Source organism: Cystoisospora suis (genome assembly GCF_002600585.1).
Source record: "Cystoisospora suis strain Wien I chromosome Unknown contig_322, whole genome shotgun sequence".
NCBI classification, from domain to species: domain Eukaryota; phylum Apicomplexa; class Conoidasida; order Eucoccidiorida; family Sarcocystidae; genus Cystoisospora; species Cystoisospora suis.
In genome coordinates, this window is record NW_027153123.1 from 39,665 (window position 1) to 60,898 (window position 21,234).

General features: G+C 55.1%; 3 protein-coding genes across 3 annotated transcripts; 1 reads left to right on the top strand and 2 right to left on the bottom strand.

The window, feature by feature from the left end:
- The first annotated feature begins 484 nt into the window (after positions 1–484).
- CSUI_000850 (phospho-2-dehydro-3-deoxyheptonate aldolase) lies at positions 485–11,715 on the top strand. Its single transcript, XM_068061057.1, has 14 exons — positions 485–2,367; positions 2,631–2,744; positions 3,356–3,675; positions 4,544–4,628; positions 5,350–5,377; positions 6,135–6,185; positions 6,582–6,669; positions 7,375–7,450; positions 7,873–7,956; positions 8,089–8,168; positions 9,096–9,215; positions 10,125–10,296; positions 11,048–11,192; positions 11,665–11,715. Exons 1-12 carry the CDS (start codon positions 1,969–1,971, stop codon positions 10,138–10,140), a joined length of 1,461 nt encoding a protein of 486 aa, XP_067926970.1. The 5' UTR covers positions 485–1,968; the 3' UTR covers positions 10,141–10,296; positions 11,048–11,192; positions 11,665–11,715.
- Positions 11,716–12,590: 875 nt separating this feature from the next.
- Positions 12,591–14,784, bottom strand: CSUI_000851 (uncharacterized protein; the record flags this gene model as incomplete). The annotated part of the gene is made up of 2 exons (XM_068061058.1): positions 12,591–13,169; positions 13,685–14,784. The coding sequence occupies 2 exons, from the start codon at positions 14,782–14,784 to the stop codon at positions 12,881–12,883; spliced, it is 1,389 nt and encodes a 462-aa protein (XP_067926971.1). The 3' UTR covers positions 12,591–12,880.
- A 127-nt stretch (positions 14,785–14,911) lies between these two features.
- Positions 14,912–20,007, bottom strand: CSUI_000852 (2og-fe oxygenase family protein). Its single transcript, XM_068061059.1, has 4 exons — positions 18,519–20,007; positions 17,738–17,966; positions 16,252–16,953; positions 14,912–15,409 (listed from the first exon to the last, which is right to left on the bottom strand). Exons 1-3 carry the CDS (start codon positions 19,236–19,238, stop codon positions 16,667–16,669), a joined length of 1,236 nt encoding a protein of 411 aa, XP_067926972.1. The 5' UTR covers positions 19,239–20,007; the 3' UTR covers positions 14,912–15,409; positions 16,252–16,666.
- Between the last annotated feature and the right edge of the window lie 1,227 nt (positions 20,008–21,234).

Here is a 21,234-nt window from a genome sequence, read left to right on the forward strand (position 1 = left end):
CGCGACGTGGTGGGCTCTTTACAAGGGGTTTGAGTAATATCCAGGGCAGTGCTGTTGTGCTTTGAGCCTGTCACTAGGGCACTCCTACGCAGCTGTCCTGCATTTTGACCCGCTCGGGAAAAACAGGACCTAAAACTAATGAGTGGTGCGTCCACTACCACACGAGTACCAGCATCACTGCTCAAGCATGCGCTTCACCGTCTACTGCTTTCCTCATTAAGGCAGAAGCAGTCTGAGAGTATAGTGACAGTTGAACTGAAAACGAGTCTGCCACCCTTCGACGACCGTTCCGCGCAACAGTCCATACCTTAATTGTGAGCGTTTTTCTTTCCGTGTGTAAGATTTAGTTAGCCGGGTGGTACAGTACTGCACGGAGACACAGCCGTCCCTTCTGCCTCTTCCCCCCCGGCACTACAAGACGAGCGAGACTGCAGCGTTATCTTAAGGTACGCATGCCACGAAGCGACCCCGGCGCATACCTGCCCCAAAGTACCCTGGACGTTCCTGCGTGTTGGCAAGTTTCCGAGTTCCTGTCCCATAGCTTTTCTTAGTTTTTTAAATTACTGGGGCGAATGGGACGAGACTGGGATATACCACAGCCCATGGCAACCGCAGTCGCCAGGCAGATTCCGTATTCGGTCGAGAACAACCCGACAACCACCCGACCTCTGTTTTGTTGTTTTCTTTGCTCCGTCGTTATTCTCTTTCCTGGGTATTCATCTCTGTGGCGTCCTAAGATCTGTGCCTTCAGGTCGTGATGCCAGTCCGTTTGTGGAGCAGGACATGTTTGTCTCAGTCCCATTTATTACATCTAGCCAGCGGTCCAAGCGATTCCGCGGGGTACTTGCTTACAGGTCTTCATGGTAGCATTTGATAGTCAAGCTGTTTTACGCCTAGAGCCTCGTCAGCTACTTGGTTTTGAGCTACCGTACATGCGGGATCCACTCGGGCACGCGATCAGTGGGAGAGGCTGTACTGCGCAATGGGGCTTTTCCGATGAAAGGAAACAGGCGAGCGAGAAAGAAACGCTCCGCTGTTTGGTTCCTCCGTGCTTCGGCCATTTGTTCTTGCGTTATTCACCGGCTGCTTCTTCCCTTCCATGACGCGCGGCCTCGGAGGTGCGGCCTGGGGTGACCACTCGCTCTCCGCCGGGGCGGCACTCCAGCTTTCACTTCGGATCCAGAAAGCTCGACGCATTCCCCTCAGTTCTAGCTCGTTTCTATGAGTGGTGTGGATATCAAATGCTCTATTAGATGCGAAAGAGATCTGTAAGGGCTGGAAGGCAAGGACGCGGGGCCGCATGCTTGGATGTCGGAATCCGTGAACAGAGATCTCTCTGTCCGACGCTAAAGGCGAAAGTTAGAGAGATTGCCGAACGAGAACTTGGACTGGCTAATGCCATGAGAAGACAAGAGTGTCCAGAGGACGAGAGCAGTCTGTGGGCCGAGATCCACTTGAGAATTACGCGTCCCTCCAGTCTGCGGACCCCGCCCACCCTTAGAAGGGGGAGAGCGGCAGTTGCCAGGCTAGTCTTTTAGCGAGGTGTCTTGGTAAGCAAACTAGCTGGGAGAAGGGACAAGGTTGGCAAGTTTTCCTCTCTCCAGGAGCATGGTTGCTTTTGCTGCGGGTTTCAAGGATTCTGAGGCACGAGCGGGAGCATTAACTGTTCAGGGATACAGACGCCGGTTCTCCTGGGCACGCGATTGAGTTTCCATACATCCTTTTCGAGCTCGCTATAAGCGTCTGGCGACCACCCGGCACCAGGCGCAAGTGTAGGCTCAGGCAAGAAGAGCGAGCAGACGACAGCGAAGACAAGACTAAGCAGAAAACCCAAGAGGACACTGCGCGAAGCTCGTGGGGGACTGGGGATGTAACCTCACAAAGTTTGGAGAGGGAGAAGGCGGTTGGGAAACTAAAAGCACTCTATAAGTTTTCACAGATGATTGTGAAGGACCGCGCAAGACAACAATGGTGTCTCGTCAGCCACAGTCTAATGCGGGCCTCCCGGACGGCACAAGAAATTGTGGGCGGAGCTGCAACAGGAGACACGGGTGCAGATCGGAAGACACTTCAGGCTCGCCGTCAAAAGATGGTTGCGGCCTAGGAAACCCCACAAAGAGACACCGCACACTGCCACAGCCAGAAGATCAAGAAAAGTGCGCAACTACCCTAGGAGCCTCTAGCGGTGTAACAATACGGATCTCCAAAACAGAGCACGACGAGAGGCTACCGCAGCAGAAGCCAGCCGGAAGTAAGGTGGAATATTGCCCGGAGTGCGATGGAACAGCAGACGATGATCAGACAGAGGCCGGTCCAGCAAAGCCTTCCAGCAGCCAGTCGACGGAAGAGGAGGCGCCACCCGAGACGGTAAGGGGGATCTGGGCGCGCGTAATTCTGTCTGTTGGAGACTGGAGTGAACATGAGCTCTACGGTAACGCGCTACTGTCAGGAGAGGGATGTGAACTTGGGAGGAGCTTTGTAACCGCGGACACGGGTGTTGTTGCTGTGATAACTGACTGGGGACACATCTGTAAAACCCTTTCCAAACAGGATTAGCGTTATCTACCTTGGTAGCCCGCATACAACAGCACAAGACGCTGATGTCAAGGGTCTTGATTTCTGCTGCGCAGAGCCCATCGTCAACAGCGGACACCGAAAGCACCGGCGAAACAAGCTCGTGCTCGAATCTTCTCGCAGGAGGGGAGGAATGGCAGTCAGGCGGCTGGACTCCGAGCAGCTGGAAGGTAAGGGGACCCTAGGCGTTTGGGCAGAAAAAGGAGGGGGGATTCGGATCTGCGCGGCCGCACCCCAGAAACCCTGAAGTGTGCAAGTGGAGTAGCCGTACCACCGAGAAGACTCAGCTTTGGCACGGGTCCTATTACGGCGTCTATCGGGGCGGTACACGTTACCTGTTCGGAAGAGGAGGGCTGGTCAGTATTTGCGTTTGAATCCAGATGCTCTCTGCCTCAGATGCACTTCGCGTGGTCGCGCAAACCGGGCTAATCTCTACGTGCTCGGTAAATGGCACCAAGGCTATGAAAATGTAGTATCCCAAGCCTAGTTGCGCCCGTGCCTGCAGTACACCGGTGATGGTGGCATGCATATATACGGTGTCTGCACGAGTACTTTCGGCGCCCCGTACCCCACTATTCGGCTCACATGTGCCCAAGTGCCTACTGCCCATGCTTTCGATGCCATAATTTCATGCCTTTCCGAGCATCCGCTGGCAGTTCTGTTTGTGAGATTCTCTATAGCCCTTTGCCCACTGAGCTACCCCCGTTTCGCAGAAAGTGTAGAAAGGCGCAGCCACTGTGCTCCGAACGTGGGACGGTTCCGCTGAGTGCCATGCCTGCAGAGAAGACCTGTCTGCCAAAATCCCTTTGACGGGGTTTCTGCAGAGTCTCTGGCATCGGTGCAGGTGCAATTGCGGCACCTGCCTCCCTTGGCGGCTCCGCACGAAACAGAGGTGCTCCTTGAACTCCTTCAAGATGTATACGAAGGGAAGAGATTTGTCTTGCAGGGCGGGGACTGCGCAGAAGTCTTCCATGACTGCACATCAGATCTTCTAGAGGTGAAGGTGCGACTTCTTTGGCAAATGAGCCTAATTTTGAGTTCCGGAGGAGGCTTTCCAGTCGTGCGGATTGGCCGGATGGCTGGACAGTATGGGAAACCGAGGTGCGTCTGACTTGTGGGTCTGTTCTTCGCCACGCCTGAAAATGCACTTCAGTCCGCCCACCACTGCAGATGACGCCACGCGAAGACTTATGTGGACGGCCGGGTGGCGTCTGAAGGCCAGGCACGAACTCATTTCTTTTTCTTCGGGGCGTGCTTTCTTTGTGCCACATTCCTTTCTCGAAGTGTTCAACCTGGCTCCATCAACAGCTACTCTATTATAACAAGCTACAGGGTACTTTTCGCACACCTCTGTTTGGCTCGCGACGGTACTACGGGGCCTTTGCTATTGTGACACAGGGATAGAACTGAGCAGTCCTCAATGGAATGAGTCTTTTTCGGTGTGTGTATTGTAGGCTCTTTTGCCGCGTCGAGATCTAGTGACTTTGTGGGTCACTGCATGGGTATACGCGACTGTCCTCTTCATGATTTCTCGTAGCGCTAGTCGTCAACGTGTTCTTGTCATCCGCGGACAATAGCGTAGTATCGGAAGTCTCACCGCTAGGTCTGTAGCTACGTGTGATGCAGAGCATACGCCTTATAGTGTTGTCCCGATCTGCATCACAGTGGGCAGTAGGGGGGGGGGCGGCGAAGAGTTTAAGCTCTCTCGGACCGAAGATTCAGCGACAAATGCGAAGCCAGGTATTGTGACTGAAAAAGCGTCTAGGGATAATACGAAAGGATAGTATGGTATAGCAGAGCTTGTCGCCGGTGATGCAGGGCAGAGGCCCTCAGCGGAACGGCCGGCAACTCACCGGGGTGACCTCCGCTGCGTGTTGTGCGAGGGGCTACCCTTTACCCGTAAATCCTATGGGCAATTCTGCGTTGGCAGTCTCCTGACCCTTTAGAGCTGTGTGCAAGACTGCTGCAGATCGAAGCCGTACGAAAAATTTGGCGACCAAGAAGTCCTGACTTACAGAGGCGAGGGTGTGAACGCCATCTGCCCTTCCCGCCGCGTAAGCATGCACGTCAAAAGCCTGTCTGCCTTCCGGGCTTTTGCGTATGGATAGACGGCCACGACAGAATATGTTCGCAAGCTGGATTACTGACTGACCTCGAAGCACGCTTTTTCTTTAGTTTCGCAGAATTCGCAGTGGTGCCGGTGCTCTGATGAAAGCATCGCCGCCTTGGGACCGTGCACTAGCCATCTGTTTCCGGCATTACTGTCGCGTACCTCAAGTGTTTGAAAAGCTGTGGAGCTTGCTAGGGGGCTGCAAGAATACCAGCTCGAACCTAGGATGTCTTGGGCGAAGTTAGGGACAACCCTGGGTGTGCCGGTCGTGCTTCGGAGCGCTTTCCCATCCGCCGTCGTGGCTGTCGGCTGGAGATATTATACCGGCGATAAAAATATGCGTCTTCCGACATTTTGCCACAGATTTGGGCCTCAGCTCTCGCACAGGCAAGAGCGATTCCAAACAACAGGAGTCTCTGCAGACCGCGTACTGGATGCGACGGGCGGCGGTGCTAGCAGCTCACAAGATTATGCCTCGAGGTTCCTTACCTTGGGATCATCAAGGACAAAAAGCAGTTCCCAGCATGTAGTGTCTCTGGCTAGGCTCGTGGGGTTATCCTAACAAGCTCGCATCGGGGCTTATCAAGATAGTCACACTCTTTGGCACGCAGAGTCGCAAATGTTCTTATATTAATATCCGCGATTGCTCCACTGCGTTGTTGCAGGAGCCCCAGCCGGGGCGGCTTCTACAAGGTACCATGCTGGCGACAGGAGGGGAAAAGAAAGGAGGCTGCCTTCGGTGGTCTGTTTAGCCTCGTCTTCTCTTGTTCTCCGAAGCATTCCCTGACCAGCTGTCGTGTCGCAACCAGGTCACGCTGTCCACTTCGCGGCCCAGTGAATGCCCCTCCGCACTAGAATATTTCCAAGCTTGCTTTTCCATCGTCACACCACACACGCTACTTTTCTCTCCACGTCCTGCGTGTCCGGCGGAAGGCAACAGCACGACAGTAACATCGAGGGCAGTAGTTTGCGTGGCGGCGACATCCTGACAGTCTATGTCCTCTAGCAGTGCAGGTGGACCTCGCCGTGCGCCTGTTCAGCGTGCAGACGCGCGCCGGCGAAGGTAGTCCCGCCTTACGTAACTTCGGGCGAAGAGATTTTCTCCTCAGAGATCCGGTCACGTATGCTCACGCACCCTCACCTGCTGGAGGTTGCTCGTCCACAGGGAGACATGTGCGCAAACAAAGTGCCCACGGTTGCTATTTCGCTTCATTGAAAAGCTTGCATGTGCGCGCCGCATGACTGGGAATGGCTGTCTGAGCTTGAGGACTACAGTTCATTGACTCCCCACCCACGAGTCCCGAGCGTTCCAGTGAATCCTACTGCTGGCACGTGAAGCGGCGCGCGCGTTTGCAGCTGACACAACCTTTGAGAGCCCTTGCAGCGAAAAGAGCTTTCTGTATCCGTACTTTGGCAAGTGCTTCTTCCTCTGTTGTATGTGGGGTCACAGCATACTTCCACGCGGCTGCCACCCTGAATTACGTCCGCTGCCTTTCCTCGAGTAAGTATGACTAGATGGCATTCTTGAGTGAGATTAAAAAGTAGTAGCGCGTGTGTATAGCTTGCTCCAGTGCAACCAAACGTGCTTCTACAGGGGAAACACGCATAACACTTCAGGTGCCCGATTAGGTCGCTTGATAGTTCGCAGTGGCGCTGAACGGCGGTGTACCGCGGCATGCTTCAACCACGCTACTTGGCGCATGTCGCGAGTTCATAGCCCGGCTTTCCTGTTAGTAACTCTTTCCTTGGGTCCTGTAGCACTCAAGCTGTGTGCGGGCATTAATGTACCAGTACCGATGAGTTCAGCTTGATGGGACGGTCCCGAGGCAGGGAGTTCTTCGGAAAGTGGCGATTTTGATGGCGTTCTTACGGGTTGGTGCTGCGCAACTGTATTCAGATAGGAGCCGTCTTTTCTCCGTGTCTAGCAGGGCAGAAAAAAACAGTGTCTGGCGAATTTGCGAGGACAACGTGGACCATAAGCGCCGGTGAGATTGGCCTCGTGTTTCAAAAACGAATGTGAACATACGTGCGTGCTTGCGGACGCATACCACAACTAGCGCGAGCGTGCAGGAACTGCGCCCCTATGTGTCTAAGGTCTTGTGCTCGTTTCCATCGTAAACAAACATACGAAGCCAAGATGTTCACATTGGACTGCATCGAGGTCATCTGTACAGGGTACCGTAAGGGTTTAGGGTATTGCAAAGCTGCTGAAGACCTGTCGGATAGAGGCTCTATCTGAGCGCTGGCGTGCGCAGAATACCGTCTACCTCTACCCTCGTAGTGGCACTAGCATACTGCAGCTCATTTTCACTTTCGTTCAATCCAGTCGCTGCCGTCTAACTCGACCCACTTTCTAGAACCACGGGCGCCTCTGTGCAAAAAGGAAAGCTGATAGAGCCAGTACAGGTGTCGGCAAAGCTTCGTTTATTCATGCGTCTAGTCATATAAACATATTCAAGGAACTGCGGGTGTGCATCCGAGACAGTCGTGCCGCTTCTGTGGAGTGAGCAGTGCCGGTGCTGTACACCATAGTATACACGAGTTCCGCGGCTCGCGGATCGTCAAAGTGAGGTTGGGCACGCTGAAGCAGTTAGGGTACTGTCATTTCAGTGCGGTGGTCTTTCAAGGCCCGTCCATCTTGTGGCCAAACGGACAATAAAAACCTTGGGCTTGCCGAGTGTTTTGACCAGACAAGACTTCGAGAACATCGTGAGGAACACTTTCTCCGCTAACAAATCCTCCATTGGTGCCGAAGGTGAACCTCAGGTAACGGGGCGAAGGTGGTTTCTGGCGTACATTTACACATGAGTTTTGCATAGCAGACTTTCCATTCGTCTTGACTGCCGTCGTTTACGGCAGAGAAGATTTTCTGGCGCTGAGCGGTTATCGAGCAATCTTGGAGAACCAAGTCGCCAAACGCGTCTTGGGCTAAGAAGGCAGAAGTGTCAGCGCATGCGTCAGTTCTATGAGGCCGCTAAAAAAGGCTCCTTTTTACCGGATTATTCCCTGCCAGGCCCTCTAAAGCTGTGGAGCACTCTAATATGCCTCTGTGACAGCGTATTCAACTTCGCAAATCGGACAGATTCCTTCGTATGTAGTGAGTAGCTGACCGTCCAGTGTTCTCTGTTGTGCACGTCATGCGCAGCGAACCGTGATGAAAGGACTTATTCTGGCCTGCGTTTCTGCAGAGCGATATGCTACGGTGGTTCACCTCCCATGAGGCCTTGCTCCTCCCTTACGAAGAAGGCCTAACAAGGCTCCACAATGGCAAGGTATGTTTCCAAAGGTTGAACCCTGACCAGCGTCCGCCCGAACGCATGTATTCCGTGGCTGCAGGAGTGATTTTTTGTGTTTTGAATGCTGTCCTCCGACCTGTGGTCTCCTCCGGTCTCGTTCTCCTGCAGTATTACGATACCAGCGCGCACTTCCTTTGGATAGGAGACCGGACGCGGCAGATCGATTATGGCCACGTCCATTTCTGCAGGTATGTCGTTCGCTTCTCAAGAGTTGTCTTCTAAACCAGGCCGTACTGCTGCGTCCCCATAGGCTTGAAGGTTACGAGTCAGACGCCTCGGCTTTCTCATTAGCACATTCCATTGTTTGGAGCGGCGCAGTCTTTCTAGGTGCGTCTTTGCTCTGTCCGCCAATGCGCTCGGCTTGTAGTTTTTCCGTCCACCTGGGCAAACTGTTTGGGCTCAGCGCGGGAAGTCCATGGATGACGCTCCAGAGAACAGTTTAGACGCGCAGTGCAGTCTGTACACGCTTGCTTTACTCGGTACTATCAACGGACTCCCTTAGCCTGTCCCAGAGAGACAGCCGAGCCGGAATGGTAGGTCCTCCCTTGTACTTGGTTGTTGCCGTGTGAGGTCTTAGTGGCCGCAAAACGATCCTCCGGGCAAGATTCGACTTGGCAGGCCTGATGAAGAGCTAGGACGAAGAAGCCAGCCGCGGCAGGCAAAGTGTTCCGCGACGGTGCAGTATCAAGCACCCTCCAGTGAAGATGAAGCTACTTCGAGGAAGAAGCGCCACTCGCTGGCAAGACGAGGCTTCTGGGGACAGATATATCTGACGGGGGGAAAGCGCGTATAATATATAAGGCGGCCACTCTTTTCGGAGAGGGTCGCTGTGTGAAAAAGACCGCGCGATCGAAAGACCGTCCTCAGTGGTTCTTCTCCCAGCGGGGACGAGAAGATCACGCGGATCAATACTGGCCGGGACAACAACCCGCAGCTGAGCGTTATATGTTGTCAGCTTGGGGACTGCTGCTACGGGGCCTAGGCTTCGCAAATTCCGTAGTCCTTCGGGAACTTCGTGGTACTTTTTGTCGTCACAGCTGTCCGTGCGCGACCGACGCTGTTGTTGTTTCTCCTCATCACTCGTGTTTCCGCGTGCGTGCGACCCGAATGCGCAGTGGAGTGCGGAACCCCGTCGGCGTGAAGGTGGGTCCCACGGCGAGACCGGAAGAAGTGGTCCAGATCTGCAGAGCACTGAATCCGGAGAACGTCCCCGGGAAAGTGACCCTCATTACGCGGTACGTTCGAACCAGCAAAGGACAAACACGTACCGGACTCCTTGATCCAGCAAAATGGGACCACGCAGCCGCCAGCGTGCTTGACCGTGCGTAGACCGCCGTGGTCCTCCCAGAAGTGTTGCACATACCTTTTATGCCTGGCCCTGTGCTCACCTTGTGGTCCGCACCAGCCTCGGAGCGTGTCAGGTATCGCGTTTGCTGCCAGCCCACATCAGAGCCATCCAGCAGGTAAGCTGAGACTCGTGTCTGCCTCTCTGCGTGGTCTGTCTTGAGGGCGTGAAGTCTCTTGCTGGGGTCGCGGACCATTCATCTCGAATCTGAATTGCCAGTGCTCAAGCTTTCCTTCCAAGATCACGAGACCTAGAGGTAGCTTCAAGAACCTCGGCAATAGCGTCCGTGCTGACTTCCGGTCAGCTTGTGTCGATCGGTTGCTGCTTGGGCGAGGCCGTACTCTGCATTTTTTACATGCCTGGCATTTGCTTTCCGCATGGTTGGGCGTTTTGACCCTGCCAAAGTCTGCGGCGGTTCATTTGCGTCCGGCTTCCGGCCGGATTGCGGTTAGACGGCCCTAAGAAGCTCAATGTTTAGCATGCAGTACCTCAACAGGCGACAGCTGTCTGAAAGTGTTTTACAGCTTCTTTTTGCAGAGACGCGTCCCTTGTAGATCGTGACGGAACTGTAACTCTCCGGAGATTTGTTCTGAAGACCTTGATACACCAAGAAAAGTCACCGTAAAAGGGGGGTCCCCCGCATTGCTTATGTGAACTGGATCCACGCCAGGAACTCCGTTTCCCTTCTGTCTTCACCGGTTGTTGTATTTCCCGTTATATACGACACGCAGATAAGCTGAGTGCACTGGGCCGCCCGGAGACTGCCAATCGGGGAGCTCTAAGGACTGTGTTTCTTCAGGCCAAAGTCAAGGTGATCTGGCAGTGCGATCCCATGCACGGGAACACGGACGTGAACGCGAAGGGCGTCAAGAGGCGATTCTTCTTGAAAATTTTGAAGGAAATCCTCGAGACATTCGAGCTGCATGCTCAGCATGCTTCTCGTCTCGGGGGGCTTCACTTCGAGCTGACCGGTGCGTCGAATCAACGTCAGAATCACACACTATTAACGCCTTTTTCCTGAAATTTGTTGTAGTTTCCAGAAATCTTGGAGTATAGCCTGAGTCAGGTCTCGGTGGTGCAGTCCCTTCACTCCCTCCCGTCGGAGTCTCTTTGGCATACAGGTTTCTCATTGCCTGGCGCGGTGTTCTCTTTGTCATCTCGTGGAGCCTTGTCTGAAGAGCTTGCGCACCCGTCAGGAAATCAGCCAACGGCTACAGCAACAAAGAAAATGTCACGTTGCCTGCTTCAGACTGTACCTTTCCCCCTATCGTGCCTTTAGAGTAATTCTCCGTACAAAGAAGAAAGCCGTTCCTATCCGAAAGTGTGCATTAGAGAATTTGCAGAAAGATCAGGCCGGCTTCATGGACGGGAGAGAGCTGACGCCTCTGCCAGCGACCAAATCCTCCGCAAACGCTGGCGTGTTGGGTGGGCGGTGCCAGTGTGCCACTAAGGACGCGCCGAGGTATGAGGCGTGCGTTTTCGTACCTCGCACGAAGCGGCCGGCGCCCGGCAAGACTCGTGGTCCAGGCCGCGCTCTTTTTGTGTTCTCACTAGAGTGGGCATGGGAGTGTGGGCGCCGTGGGCGCGTGCACCGGTCCATTTTGCTGTGAGGTGTAAGACTGACGTTTTTTTCTGACGGGTGGCAACTCTCTTGGAGGGAGCGCGAAGCCTGGTGTGGTGCTGCAGTCTTCGAGGTGTTTTGACCGTGGCTGAACTCCGCAGGCGAGCAAGTTGCCGAATGTGTCGGTGGGCCAGGAGGTCTTGTGGATGAGTCCGCCCTCGAGCACTCCACGGCATTTTGCGATCCCCGGCTGAACTACGCTCAGTCTTTGGAGATAGCCTTCCAAGTCGCAGAGTACTTACAGAAGTATGTTTCACATGCCGCAGGGAGGGCACCGGCCGAAGGGCTCAAATATCGGACGAGCGAAGACGCGGCTCCGCGTACAGCTTGAACTTCGGGAAGCTTTCTTTTTCTGTACTTGAATAGGGACACACAGCTTACAGCTAGTTCGACAGCGCATCGACGCTCCCCGTCCGTCTGTAGTGCACTGTCCGGACTTGTCGAGATGTCGAGGAGGCATGCAGAACTGCTCTGTGGTTTTGCCGCCTGGACAATCTCCTATAGAGCTGCGTCAGGAGGCGAAGGCTTTTGCAGCGCCACGCGAAGGACGTGAACGACGTTTAGTTGTGAAGTGTTGGACCTCTGCTGTAAGCGCAGAGTTCGTTGGGCCGTCGAAATCGAGTAGCCTCTCGAGAGCAGCACTTGGGAAACGCAGAAGCTGGAGGTCTCCCAGGATGTGCAGGGTGTGTCTCATTCAGTTCGTTCTGTGTCCCCTCAGGTCAAACGAGCCGCTCCGCAGCGAGATAGGTAGGCCGTGAAGACTGGAGGGGTACAAGGATACGAGAAAAAGAGTTCCCCTAATCAACACGGACACTGGATTTGTCATTGCTGGCCGAGAGGTCGAGATCATTTTACTATATTTTTTGGCGGAAACGAAATTCTTCATTTGACACCCTTTGTGCCGACTGTAGTGGGCTGGTGAACGCTGTGATCTTTGTTAGAAGTCTCTCATTTCAAGCCTCCACCCGATAGCAGTGTTTTTCTCTTGGAGGACGGATGCCCAAGGGCTTGTTCTGCGGGTTCTTGATTCCCCCTGTACGGGAAAGGAACCACTTTTTTTGCCACAGCGCGGAAAACTACGTCCAGGCAGACTTGTAGAACCCCACTTCTTTTCTTGGTCACACTCCAGACTAGCTTGTCGCTGCAAGCTGCAGGTCAACTGAGGTGCGAATCCCAGATGGTACCATTCCGAAGGTTTAGCGGCACCTTTGCAAGAAATCATCGTGGTCTGCAACGGTACGCGGAAGTGGGTTGTCAACCTCGACAGATCGCTACGAGTTTCACACCTCTTTTCCAGGGAGTGTGCAGGTGGCAAGATCGGAACGGCCCCACAGCGCCGGTGGCGGCCGTGGTCTGCGAATCAGAGAGATTAGGATCTGACAGCGCGCGGGCCGAGCCCCCAATTGCTCGTTGGCCCGGTTCTACGACTAGCCCGCCTGCTGAGAACCTGCTACGAACAACGTGCATGATCCTATGGCAGGTCATGGCCTTTGTTGGGAATTTTCTTTCACTGACAATACACGACTGCGTTCACTTCAGGTTCCGGCAGGGTTCTGGCAGTCGTCGGTGAACATTCTACTTTCTGGGCTTCGATTGGGAGAAGCCCTCTGTGTGAGTTAAATGAGCCAAAGGACAAGTTTCTTTGAACCTGCAACCTCATTTGCTTGGCGACTCCGCCCCTTACCCGCGGATCTCGGGGCATCGAGGCTGTGGTAGAACCAAGGGCATCGCCGCTTGTACCACAGGCGTGAGGCAAAGAAGATTACACGGCCAGAAGTGGTAAGCATTCGCGGACTGATGAACGACGGGCGGCCCGATGAACCACTGCAGAAAGTGGTCTGCAAGCTACCCTCCGCCGGCCTGAAGTTGCTCAGAGAAGAGCCTGACAAAAGCACCCTCCGAAAGTGAACTCGTCAGGACGTTTGACTGCCCTGTCACCCCGGCGGCGGGTAGATGGAGTTGCTGGGACAGGCACCAAAGAGTGCTCGGGAGAAGAAAATTTGGAGGTCCTCGAATCGATTTGTCACTGTCGTCTCTAAAAAAAGCCAACTGATGAGCAGCGCATCTCTCACAGCTAGTAATGACGAAGCTCCGACTCCCAAACCGTTCCACGATCCTCCGGAACGGCCGAAACGTAAGCCGTTCCAGCCCATTCTCCGGCCTAGCCAACAGCGGCATAGAATGAAGCCTGTAGAGGTCGCAAGTAAGGCTCCAAGGAGGAGGCTGAACAATCACAAACAAGGACACTTCTCTCATTCAAACAACTAGCGTTTTTCAGTATCGAAGTGCGTGACACCCGGTCTCGAGTTGGGCCGATGGTAAGTCCATGCGTACAAGCAGGCTGCAGTTGTCCCGGACCCTGTCCGGGCTCTTCTCACTATTTAAGACGCCTGTAGAAACTTGGCAAAATTTCGAACCCTTAGCATTACTAGCTGTGGGAGATGCGCATCAGCGGGCTCCACATGGAGACGACTGGTGACACAAGCCATGCAAATGCCAACTTCGTAGCCCAACGCACGCATTCACAGATCGATGGCTCCAACCGCGACTTGCGCGTACGTTTTCATCATTACTAGATCAGTCTGCGGGGTGAAAGGTGCCGCCGTGCGTGGTCTCATGCAAATGTCTGGCTGGGTGCTCCTGCTGACCATGGGTGCTGCGGCGCTACCGGCAATCTCTTGAACACAAGCAGCCTCCTGTCCCGACTTTCTAACTGTCCTGAGCTCGAGCCATCCTACCTCGGCCGCAGCGACGTCGCGGAGGGGCCCCGGGGCATTATCGCCATCCCTCCGCTGCTGCCGCTCGAGTGTTTTGAGTGTCCACTATCCCACTTTGCTGATTGGAGAGAGCCACTCTGCCTCAGCTGCCTAAGGATTCCGTCCAGGTCCGTTGGGAGAGCGCATTCGAATGTGGAGATGGGTAAGCTGTCGAAGTCTGTTCCGCCGTCCGCTCGTTGGGCGCCTTTCATAGTCTCTTCGAGTGACCCAACCCCCGCATCAATATCATGAAAAGTAATCGATGTTCCGTGGCAGAATGCCCTGTTACACCACCGCCAGGGGCCTAGGAAACCGCTGGAGCCGGGGGGATCTTGGCCGCTCTGGCGTGCACTGCCAAAACTTCGAGACAGGAACCCTGGCTCAGGTCTCAGTTGAAATTGACAAGTTATGGAAGCATGCGTCAAAAACGGGCAACAATCGTAACTTCTAGCGGTATCGCCCTTGTGATAATCCTGCAGCGCCGGACGGCACCACGCGCTCCGCGCCCGGTCAGGGGACTTCGGTCGACCCCCAGTCTCGTAAGAGGCGTCGAAAACATCCCGAATTACAACGTCTACAACGACGACTTCCGGAGATCCTGGTTCCAACTGCAATAGCGGCACAGTTTTGATTTGTAAAACATCCCGCTCCTCAGCTCTGAGGATGACCTCAAAGTGACCTGTCAATTTTCCAGCAATGAGCTGCTCGTTCAGCGCTGCGTAGCCGTTAACTGTTTTCGCAACTATTAAAAATCCCGACCAGTCGGTCTCCAGCGGGTAGAGGAATCCGTGGTTCAGCTCCGCGATGTATATCGCAGGGGCTTGACCAAGAGAGAAGTGCTCTTGCAGGTAGCCAACCACCGAAGTACGGGAAATCCCTGCACTCGTTGCAGTGCCGTCCTCCAGGCAGCTCCAGAACGCGGGTTTGTACACAACCCAGTATGACAGTGACTCCCGAACAACAACGGGTCCCGTTGTTACCTGCTGTTTCTCGTTTTGCAAAACCCCGGCATCAGCAGCAGAAGCTGCCCCGCCTGCGCATCCTGGAGCGAGAGCGCTGCCTGGAGACTCCGGCACTGTCATCTCTGCTGTGCGGCAACGTGTGCATTTCCCACGTAATGCAGCTTCCAGGCACCGTATGTCGACGTGATTCTGCTCGATATTTTCCGGCTCGCGATGAACTGAAAAAGCTGCCGGCGTGCGGCGTGCGGCTGCAATCGGCCTGGCATTTTTAACGGTTTTTGCCCGTGACGCGGTCGCAGAAGCGTTCGCCACGCGAGTGCGGAAGGCGGACGTCGTGAAAGGAAGAGAAAGACGGGCTGCCGCAACCGCCGGCCCACACTTTGGCGTAAGTTCGGCAGGAAGTCTGTCACAGGTGCTGACTGCCTGTGGAGGTGTGGATTGTAGCTGCTGGTACTGCACCTGCGGCGACGCTGAATTCAGTACGGACGAATCGTGTATGTAGGGCACTTCGGGGCCTACAGACAGCGATGGACGTGAAAGAGAAGGGCCCCGGTTGTCACCTGCCACAATGATGTCAGCTTGCCTTCCCCGGTCTCCCCCGGTGCGAGCGTCCTGATGCGTCATTGCTGCCGACACCGCCAGTCACGAGGCGGTGGTCTCAATCGCTCTCGCCCAGAGCGGTCTGTAGGAAGCAGATGCTAAGGCCACGAACGTCTCTCGGATGCGCTGCAGCGCCGTTCGCCCTCTGCACGCGCGGAGGGAGCCAGTGGAGTACGCGAGCACAAAAAGCAAAAACCGGCCCGTCGCGTGTCTGGAACAATCCATGGACCTGTCCCCTTCCGCGGTGTGCTCAAATCAAGTGACAGTGGTGTTGCGCGGGTATCTTCGGTAGATGAAGCACATGTCTCTGTGGCTGCTCCAGTTATATGTGCTTCGAGGTGCCCAGCGCGTGCCGTAGATGCAGTCGAAAAAGCTCACACGGCGCACTCCGGTTCTCATTCGCAAGCTGGGGCTGCCGTCTCTGACCGCTCGGCACTCGGTGTGGTGCTTTTGAGAGCTGTCCAGTGGGTAAGATTTTTGAAAATTACCACCAGCGGCCGGAACACCGTGGGGACCCACACAGACTCGCAGCCCACCCGCCGGCCCGCGACTGCGTTCATCACTTTAGCAGCCGTCACCAGTAAAACCTACCAGACCCCTTGTTTCGCGCCAAACTCTACTGTCATTCTCCTGTCCCTTCGTGCACCCTCAGCAGTGTGGAGCGCAGAAACGTACACCGTAGAACTCTCTCTTCCCCTGAAATCTCGCTCTACAATGCCGGCATCAGCGCTACAGCGGTGCCGTCTCAGGATGCCCGGTAGAGTTCATGGTATAGACGTCTCACATACAGTTGTCTTCGGTCTGTGCCCCTACTTTACAGCGTCCCTATTTTTGACGATCTGCCCCACCGATAGTGCCTTTCGAAGCCGGAGGCCTCGGAGTAAGAACGCTCCACTTGGAATCACAGACAGCTGCTACAACTTCGGAGACGTATCTACAATGCACTGGCCGGCGCACGGGTGATTCACTCTTCTCTTCAGGTCTTACAGTCCAAGAGCGAGACAGTTGCCAGCTGATGCTTTGAAAAGTCTGAACGCTAAAGGATAAAACACTAGGCTACGCTACACAAGGAAAACAAAGAGACCGGCTCTGTCACACGGACACCACCGAGCTGGCTGATCCTGGTCTGTCCATGCCGTTACCCGCGCCGTCCCAGAATGCCGATGCTGTAAGAGCACACTCTGCTGGACACACACGGCATAGCAGAACACCGCGGTTCTCAAGGATACTGCTTTCACTGTCTCCTCGCGCGAGCAAAAGTGCACCGGGAGTATTTTCCGCTACGCACATGACGCCGCGTACGACATATCAGCACTGGCAAGCGACAAGAGCAGTCCACCTCGTATAAAGCCCTCCGGGGAATCTCTCGGTAGGACTGTTCAGGATCCGCGGTTGAAAATTGTTACGGGCGTGACGAAGCACTGGCTGTACCAGTTGACGCCTGTCCGGTAGCACGATCCGTAGTACTACCTCCGATGCCTTGTATCTCGTTGCGGATGGGATCTTTGTTGAAAAAGCAGTTGACTGCGAACTTCACTCCTCGGGCGGGAGGCAAACCCGCGTGGAGGAGTCTGGAGTCAATATCTGTCGAACCCGGGTGCGAGTTGTTCCACATGAGTGCTGCTCCCTTCATGGGTGCGACGCGGAAACCCAACCTGTCGAAGCTGGTCTCTCCTCCCTCCTCGACATCTGCATCACCATAAACACAGGGGCTCAGACATGACGTGTCCGCTGTACCTGTTGCACCTACGAACGCCACCGGGGTAATTCACAAAGCAGTTTCAATTTGAAAGTGTCAACAGCGCGGGACGCCAGCCACTCTCACTACACGCAAAATGTCAGTACTGGTGAGGTGGCCTGTGCTTCCACAACAATGGCGAGCATATATCCATCCAGGGTGGCCTGTCCCCCCAAGTCAGTACCTTCAGCTAGGACCGAAGTCGCGCACCTACGCAGTACGCTCTTGCCAGCCCCGTTCCCAGAAGGTACCGTGAGACGGATGGACGATACCGCCTCGCCTGTGCCACTGGTAACGTCCTGGCTAGCGGCCACCAGCTAGTGCCTCGACAGCTTGGCCGAAGCCCTGCCCCCGTAGCATCCGAGGAACCACGTGGAATACACGGTCAGTGCCCAAGGCCCATGCATGCAACAATCGCACCGATGACTCGCACGTTTTAGAGTAATACCAGTATCTGAGATACTCGGCACTCTTGCCACTGCCAACAAAACAGACCGCAGTCTGTTACCGCCCATGAGTAGGCTCTACATTGCCGGAAGCGGTGGTTCACTTGGCCATCTTGTGTTGCCGTCTCCCATCAGGCAGCTGGTAAGTGCTGCTAGAACGCACGAATTGCCTTCATCTGCTATGTGCTCGGAGGGTCGTTTTTGGCTCCTCTATGACTAACGCGCAAAATAAACGGAAGTGCGCGCTTCACATGTGAGACGCAGCACCTCCCCTCAAGAAAGACAGTACCATTGAGGTAGAGTAGAACTGTGCGAGGGCGGAAGCCACCGTCATGGTGCTGCTTGAAGTACTGTCCCTCTTCGTATTTGACGATGACGAGAGGCTCCAAATGCTCCACGGGCATACCAGCGAAAGCGGCCACTAATTTCTCGACGTTCTCCACGCCAGCAGTCTCCCCCAATGCGAGTGGCACAGACCAACTCGTGCGTGTAGGACTTTTCCTTGACGCATACTGACGCTGAAGAAGATACACGAATCATGAGGTGACTTAACATAAAGGTGGCACACACGGGGCCGGACAATCAGCGAGCATGTGACTACTGTTTCCCGGTGCTTTCTTTTTGTCTCAGCGCACTGTGAAGACAAGCACCCCAACTCTGAGAGCAAGACCAGCCTTCTCACAATTCCCGAAGGGGAACAACCACGGCGACGCCAGCACGCAGATCTCCAGGCGCAGGAGAAATTGCGGGGTAACGTGCCTCTGACGCTCATCTCGTGCAACTGCACGGATCCGTGCAAGGGTTACATGGACATAGAGCTGCTCTTGCAGTTATCAAACCCCCTGCTGCCACACACGAGGCCACGTGGACAGTCGTGCGCCAGAGCCCAGCACAGGCTGCCCCCGGAGGGAAAACACAGTCCGCCGCTGCCACTACATGATCTGCGAAACTGCTGCCCCAGCCTGGAGGTGCTTTTAAAAGGAGCTGGCCACACCTGCCTCACCCCGCTGAATGGTCCTACAAGCCAGACCGCGAGAGCGCCTACGCAAACCACACGTCGCATATCTTACCGGGTCCGCCGACGCATACCCTGTACTCGTCTTGCTAGGTTCCCATCGCCCCTCACAGAGCTGCAGCAGATGTGTGCAATCCTCATCAGTGAGCAGATCGGGAATTAGGTATACTTCCGGATTCTCGTGAATTGTCAAGACCTGAACGAGACGTTCCACAAGTTCTCCATTCAGTAGGTTACGCTGAACAATCTTCTTGCAGCTATGAAGTTGGCCGGCAGGATACAGCGTACCAGATGATGAAGGCAGCTCACTAGATGCAACCCCGCCACGCCAAGGAATAACCGTGGTGCCGTCAACATGGGACATGTCTTCCTCTACCTCCGCACCCTCTCGCAGGTGATGAGAGGGTGCCGGGCGGGCTTTCAACGGAAAACATTTGTCAGAGGGGTCATTCGAAACTGTGCGTTCAAAGGAGGAAGCATACCCCAGCTCCTGGAGATCGTGGTCCCGACTTTCTACTTGGCTTGGAAAAGGCACAGCATTCCCGTCAAGCTGAGTGACAGGCTGGGATGGCGCCGGCTGCAGACATGCCGGTGTAGAAGAGAGGAAAGAATGGAACCAACTGTGCGAAACCGGTGCGGCTTCGCCTGTCCTCGACCGCAACTGGTATCTCGCCTTGCAGTCCTCAGTGGAAAACAGCGGGGGTCCGCGTTGGAACAAAGAACCGGCAGCCTGGCTACCTGGGCCACTCTGCAAAAGGAAAGGGAGGGGGTTCATTTTGCAAGGCTGGGGGAAGGGATGCTCAGAGGAAGAAACAAAGAAGCCCGGCCGGCACGTCTGATCTTTCGTATGCGCAGCCAAGATGGTTGGACAATCTGGAAGCGCGAGCGTATGAACAGGGGAAAAACCACGGTCAAGTTTTCTTTCAGGAAGTAACAGGAGACAAAATTACCTGTAGTTGTGCCTTTTTGAGGCTGGGAAACAAGCATTGCAAAGGACTGCTGTCGTGAAGGAGAACGAGCATCTGTCGGAGGCGTTGTTTCTCGCTGTGCATGTCAGCGGATGCCGATTCTTTACTTCTGAAGAGAATGAGCCGCCAACCGCTGGATTGCTAGAGGGAACGAGGGAAACTACAACATGGACTCTTCTGCTGCCGGGGACGGTGAGCTTCAAACGCAATGAAAAGAAAAGTCTGTGGGCGCTCAACACTGACTGGACGGAAGCAACGGGTAGAAATTTGTTCGCGTCATGTGGCCACGCCCCCCATTTCCGGGGAGCTGACCAGCTGTAGCTGGTCCGTGTGGAAGGCACCGCTGGCTTTTCGCTCACCGTCGGCGAGCACTAAATCGTCGCGACAGTCGGCCAAAGGGGGGCAGAAGTGTCTCCTGGAGTTCACTCTGCGCTAGAGTAGATTCCGAGCAGGTAGATGACAGAAAAGGACTGAAATTGCCTCCCTTTTGCAGTGAGCTCGAGTCCTCGATGGGCTTGCCAGTCTCCCCGGGTCAACCATTCGGTGGCGAGCAACTTCGGCGCCACCCACGCTACTGCGGCCGAGAAACGCAGCCAACGAGGGTTTTGCGCCTGAGACGACAGAGGAGCCCCAAAACGGTTAGGCAGCGCCGACTACACGCCGCTCCCAACCAGTTCCATCAAGCGACGCTGCGCCTCTTTCGCAAACGAGTCAACTGGGAGGCTTCTGAGAGCACACGGGGACGTGTGCGGGATGAGGCTCTGCGTTTCCCACGCTACTTGCGGAAAAATATTACGACCGCTCCGCTCGCGGCCGCACCGAGCCATTTGTTTGCCCGGTGGGCGTAATATGTAAGGTTCGGTGGCAACACTTCAGAGCAAAAACATAGTTCTGCTCGTTTCCCCCCCACGGGCCGGTAGCCCGGCAGATCGCGCACCGTCCTCCACTCGCGGGCCTAGCTCAAGTAAACACCACGCAGCCTACGCGGCTCGTCTGTGACACAACAAAGGCCGCAAGCCGGATGGGAGAAGGCGCATCGCCGGCTCTACACTACTCCCGCGTCTGAGGCTGCTGCGTCCTCGCGAGCGCTTGCACGTTGTAAAGTTGTAAATCCTCGGGGGTCGGCATTCCAGCTAGCGTGTCGTAATTCTCCCAGGTTTCGCCGACCTCCTTGTCATACCATTTGACAGGGAATTCTCCGCGGACTGTCCTCTCACGCTTTCTCCCCTCGCGCGAGGAAAGCACCGCCTCGACGGCGTACGGGTGCGCTCCTTGTCTTCCCGACGCGCCAGCCCGGCTCCCTGGGGGATAGTGTGCTGAGGGCGCCGGGCTCCCGGCGACCTGTTCACTAAGCAGTAGCACCCGCGGGTAGCGGACTGACACTGTACACCTGCGTAGGAACCCAATCTTAACCGTGCGATACAACCGCATTGCCGGTGAAAAATCGACAAGGTACGTTACGTCGTTAACACGCTTCCGTACAGTGAACAGCCCTACCCAGCGCCGCCCCAGCTTGCTCTCCCCTATCCCGTGCGACCATAGCAGGAGAGCGGAGACGAAGACCAATCGCCGGCGGGCAGGTCTTCGTGCTGGTGTGTCAGGGCGGTTGCCCAGACATGAGAATATTCACTTAGTCGCGACTTAGTATTTTTGCAAGGGCCGACTTAGCGACTCGAGCTCTATAGCTTATAGAATTGATTTTCGTATTATAATAGAGTAATTTATAGAAGCTTAAGGCGGGAGTGCACGCGCAAACGTCTTAAGTGCATCAGCATAGCGTACTGAGATCAGGGAACGCTCCGC

Bases quoted from the DNA above. Each gene is read 5' to 3' on its own strand.
- CSUI_000850 (XM_068061057.1), top strand. From the start codon at position 1,969: ATGGTGTCTCGTCAGCCACAGTCTAATGCGGGCCTCCCGGACGGCACA. The intron at 6,186-6,581 runs GTAAGTATGACT...AACTGTATTCAG, and splicing joins CGTCCGCTGCCTTTCCTCGA to ATAGGAGCCGTCTTTTCTCC. The intron at 7,957-8,088 runs GTATGTTTCCAA...GTTCTCCTGCAG, and splicing joins CAAGGCTCCACAATGGCAAG to TATTACGATACCAGCGCGCA.
- CSUI_000852 (XM_068061059.1), bottom strand. From the start codon at position 19,238: ATGAACCCCCTCCCTTTCCTTTTGCAGAGTGGCCCAGGTAGCCAGGCT. The intron at 17,967-18,518 runs GTAAGATATGCG...TATCTTCTTCAG, and splicing joins GGTATGCGTCGGCGGACCCG to CGTCAGTATGCGTCAAGGAA. The intron at 16,954-17,737 runs GTACTGTCTTTC...ATGGTGATGCAG, and splicing joins AGTTCTACTCTACCTCAATG to ATGTCGAGGAGGGAGGAGAG.